The sequence below is a fragment of the Tasmannia lanceolata genome, unplaced genomic scaffold, assembly GCF_043159265.1.
Source record: "Tasmannia lanceolata isolate RefF3 unplaced genomic scaffold, GAP_Taslan_0.1 ptg000018l, whole genome shotgun sequence".
NCBI classification, from domain to species: Eukaryota; Viridiplantae; Streptophyta; class Magnoliopsida; order Canellales; family Winteraceae; genus Tasmannia; species Tasmannia lanceolata.
The window spans coordinates 63,662,263-63,666,370 of NW_027518695.1; the positions used below are offsets into that span (position 1 = coordinate 63,662,263).

General features: G+C 49.1%; 1 protein-coding gene across 1 annotated transcript; it reads right to left on the reverse strand.

Annotated features, from left to right (window-relative positions):
* Positions 1-438, reverse strand: LOC143850599 (uncharacterized). Its single transcript, XM_077359830.1, has 2 exons — positions 301-438; positions 1-234 (listed from the first exon to the last, which is right to left on the reverse strand). Exons 1-2 carry the CDS (start codon positions 436-438, stop codon positions 1-3), a joined length of 372 nt encoding a protein of 123 aa, XP_077215945.1.
* Between the last annotated feature and the right edge of the window lie 3,670 nt (positions 439-4,108).

Here is a 4,108-nt window from a genome sequence, read left to right on the forward strand (position 1 = left end):
TCAAGGGTCAGTACCGCCTATGGAGAAGGTCTCTTTGGCGGCCTTTTTCTTTTTTAACAGGGCGGCGTAGCACTCGCGGGCTTTCTCTTGGTCGCTGATAACCTCTCCGACGCCGTGCTTGGTAGGAAACTTTATTTTCAAGTGGGCAGTAGAGACCACTGCCCCCAGTTCATTTAGAGCTGGCCTCCCAATGATCCCATTGTAGGCGGAAGGGACATGAACTACCACAAAGGTCTGCATGATGGTACGCTGGTTCGGATGGGTGCCGAATGTTACGGGGAGTTTGATTTTGCCTCATACCTTGACTTCCTCTCCGGAGAATCCGAAGATGGACCAATTAACAGGCTCCATCCTATCATTGTTGATTCCCATTTCGGCGAAGGCGTTCTGATGGAGAACATTGACTGAGCTCCCCGTGTCTACCAAGATTCGCCCCATGCTACAGTTGGCGATGGTAAGCCGAACTACCACGGCGTCATCATGATGTCGATCTATAGTCCCGTAGTCTGCTTCGGTGAAGGTGATAGGTGTATTGGTACTTGGTCCAGTCTTTGGCTTCTTTGCGGGGTTTTCTATGGAGTTGACTTGTCCTGCATAAAGGGCGCACCCTTCGTCAGTTGGTCCTCCGGACGCCGGGCCTCCATAAATGGTGTCGATATTTCTGATGACATTCGTCAGGCCGATGAACTTCGGATCGGGGTCGTTGATGGCTCCTTGGGGGATTCTGGAGATAACGGTTGATCTTTTCTAGTCCGGCGAGCCTTTCAATTTCATTCTTCAGATGGTAACAATTGTCGGTGGTGTGCCCATGGTCTTGGTGAAAACGACAGTACTTGTTGGAAGTCTTACCTTTTCCCGAGTTTCTTATTTTCTCGGGCCAGTTTACGGGTTCTTTGTCACGGATTTCATACAGGATATTCGAGATAGTGTTGTTCAGGGGGGTGTAGTCGGGGGATTTGGTGCGTGACGGTTTTGATGGTCGTTGCGTCTTGCCTGCTTATGGCTTGATGGTGTCCTAGAGTCGTCCTTTCGCTTTTCGGCACCCCGGGTGGTTTCCGATTCCCTTTCCATGGCAAATGATTCCTCATTATTGATGTACCTGTCGGCCGTAGCTATGAGGTCTTGGATATCGCGGGGAGGATTCACATTTAACGTAACTTTCATGTCTCTATCTCGGATGGCATGGCGGAGCGTTGCGCGAACCATATCGAAGTTCGGTTCGCTAATTTGGTGGAGTTCCATTCGGAACCGGCCGATAAATCTCCGCAGAGTTTCGTCCTTTCCCTGTCGCAGAGCCAGGAGAGCGTCGGTTGGTTTCATTCGGGGCCGACTGTTGATGAAGTAAGCGACGAACTCCTTTCCCAGTTCGTGGAACGATTCGATGGAGTTGGGCCGCAATAGACTGAACCAATTGCTAGCGTCTTTCTTCAGGTAGGCGAAAAAGGCTTTGCACATCGTCGCATCGGAAGCATTTCTGATTACCATCGCGCGGCGATAGGTGCGGAGAAACTCAAGAGGGTCTGATGACCCATCATAGAGATCCAACCGAGGCATGCCCGAGTTTGTGGTAACGACGGCATTGGCAACTCTCAGAGTGAACGAAGAAGCAATCTCGATATCCCATTCCACCAGGAGGTCCAGATCACATGGTGTCTTCATTTGCTGTTGAAGTTCTGTTATCTGACGCTGGAGTTCAGCCATGATGACGGAGCTCTCTTCTGCTTGGATATTTCTCGCTGGGCTTCTTATTTGCTGAGGTATCTGATTCTCATTTCGATGAGCAAGGTTCGTCGGTTCCATCCTTGAGTTGTCACCCCTCCGAAGCCGAACATCACGGCGATGGTCGGGTGGTGAGCTAGTGACGGAAGCGGACCCTTGTTGACGATGAGTAGGTCTTTGACTCCGAGGGTTTCGCCCTTCTGAGGATCCTTGTTCTTCTGGAATCTCGACGGGATGAAGTTCTCCGTCCGGTGTATTCACGGGCAGAGGTGGTGCCGCCGGTTGGAGAGGGATCCTTTGGAGCACTTGTTGTAGGGCGACCACAACACTTCCAATTTGCTGTGTGAGTTGATTGAAGGCGGTCATTGTCACTGGAGTGTCGCCGGAGGTGACCATCTCTTCCAACTCCTCTAGCGGTTCGTGGTCTCGTTGGGTTGCTTGGCTTCTCGTAACCATTCCCCCGTTGAGTTGGGAGGTAGCTTTCGACTTTGGCATGTCGGTGTCCCACTGATGGCGCCAATCTGATTACGCCCAAAATCTGACTGCACGATCTAACTTCGTAGAACCTATAATCCTGCGCTCACAGAAAAAGCGTCAGCGGGGCCGGAGTTGTGGCTCCGGACGGCCACTTCGACACTCAAGTCAGAGACGGGCAATCACAGACAATAGACGGGGAATGGGAGAGAGTTCAGTCAAGTTACCAGACCCAAGAAGAAGAGAGGGTGAGTTGGATCCCCTTGCTTGAGTGCGTAGTCCCCTTTATATAGGGGTGGAGATCCACGATCTTGGAGATATCAATCGTGCCTTTGGTTTCGCCCGTGTGGAGCTTGATGGCGGGAGAATAATATCGTGGAGACATCAATCATACCCTAGATTCGATCCACATGGAGCTTGATAGCTGGTGAATAAACACATGGAGATACGATTTCCGATGATTATGGGCGAGGATTGGGGATGGTGATTTAGGCGGGATGTTTTGAATTAAAAAGCCGCGCCTTACGCGTACCGGCCGCCCGGATATCCCGTTTGGGAGCGAGATCTCCGTGATTGTGTTTGGTTCCCTTGGTAGCTCGGTACCGTTCAAAGGAGGAGTATCAACGAGGTCCAATCAAGGTTCATTACCGAGTGTTGCTGCGGGGACTGTGTCGATCCAGTTGAGTAATGGAGAAGGGTTTGAGGTTCGGTGCCAAATATACCGATTTTCCCCTAACACCCCCCTCCCTCATCTCAAAAATTTGTCCCCTACCCTTTAGAATTCGTCCCATTCCCTAGCTCCCCTTTGCCATCTTGGCCCGACCTTGGCCGAACCCTATACCTCTAATGCTGGACTTGGCCGAGACAATCATATCTGCTCCCAATCTTGGACGTGCCACCGCCTAACCATCTAGTGTTGTTCGGCTAGCAAAAAGCAAGGTTTCAAGCCATCCGAGAGGTTAGTATTCCCTTTTATATTTTTGCATCAAATCATTTTTCCTTATCTAATAATTGTATTTGCATCTAGTGTTGTCTGTTAGCCTTCTATTCTCTTTGATGATGGGATCGGTAGTTTTACCTTTATTTTGACGTATGCTCAAATAATAAACAGTAGTTTTGTTTCCTGATCAGATGCTCATTTTTGTGAAATGAGACCAAGTAATGGTGAGTTTATGGTTTCAACCGATGATAGATTAATGGAATAAAACTTCATTTTCATCTTAATGGAAAGGAAACAGTAGTTTGAAAGAAAATGACAGGTTTTTTTTCTTTTCTTATTGCTTTGAATGGCTATATTTATAATCTAATAGTAGTTTTGAATCCCCAATCCGCACCCTAAGCCGCACCCCTACCCCGGACCCTACTCAGCCATGTCTTAAAACTTTGCCCCTTCGGCTCACCTATATAACTAACTCGACCCATGTAGCCCAACCCATGTAGCCCAACCCATGTAGCCTAACTCGTGTAGCGTAATCTAGGTAGCCTTATCCGTCATACTCATGGCCAAACCACATGCCCCATTCACCATTAGCAGACCCCACCACTATAAGCTCTCGGTTAAAATTCATACTCCCCCCATAGCCATAAGCCTCACATCCCATCACCCATGGTCATCAGCCCAATACTCCATCACCCATAGCCATACGCCTCACATCTCATCACCCATTGTCATCAGCCCCCTATTCCGTTACTCATGGTCATTACCCCCATCCCATCATCCATAGCTATCAGCTCCTTTACCCATGGTCATAGCCACACACCCCACATACCCCTCATTTATCCCCATCCGTACTCAATACTTCCCAACTCTTTTGTCCATACTCCAAATTCAACTATATCCTCATTCTCTTTCAATATACCTAACCGAACCTAATCCAGTGCAACCCAAGTCAACTTGGTCCGACCCTGTCTAACC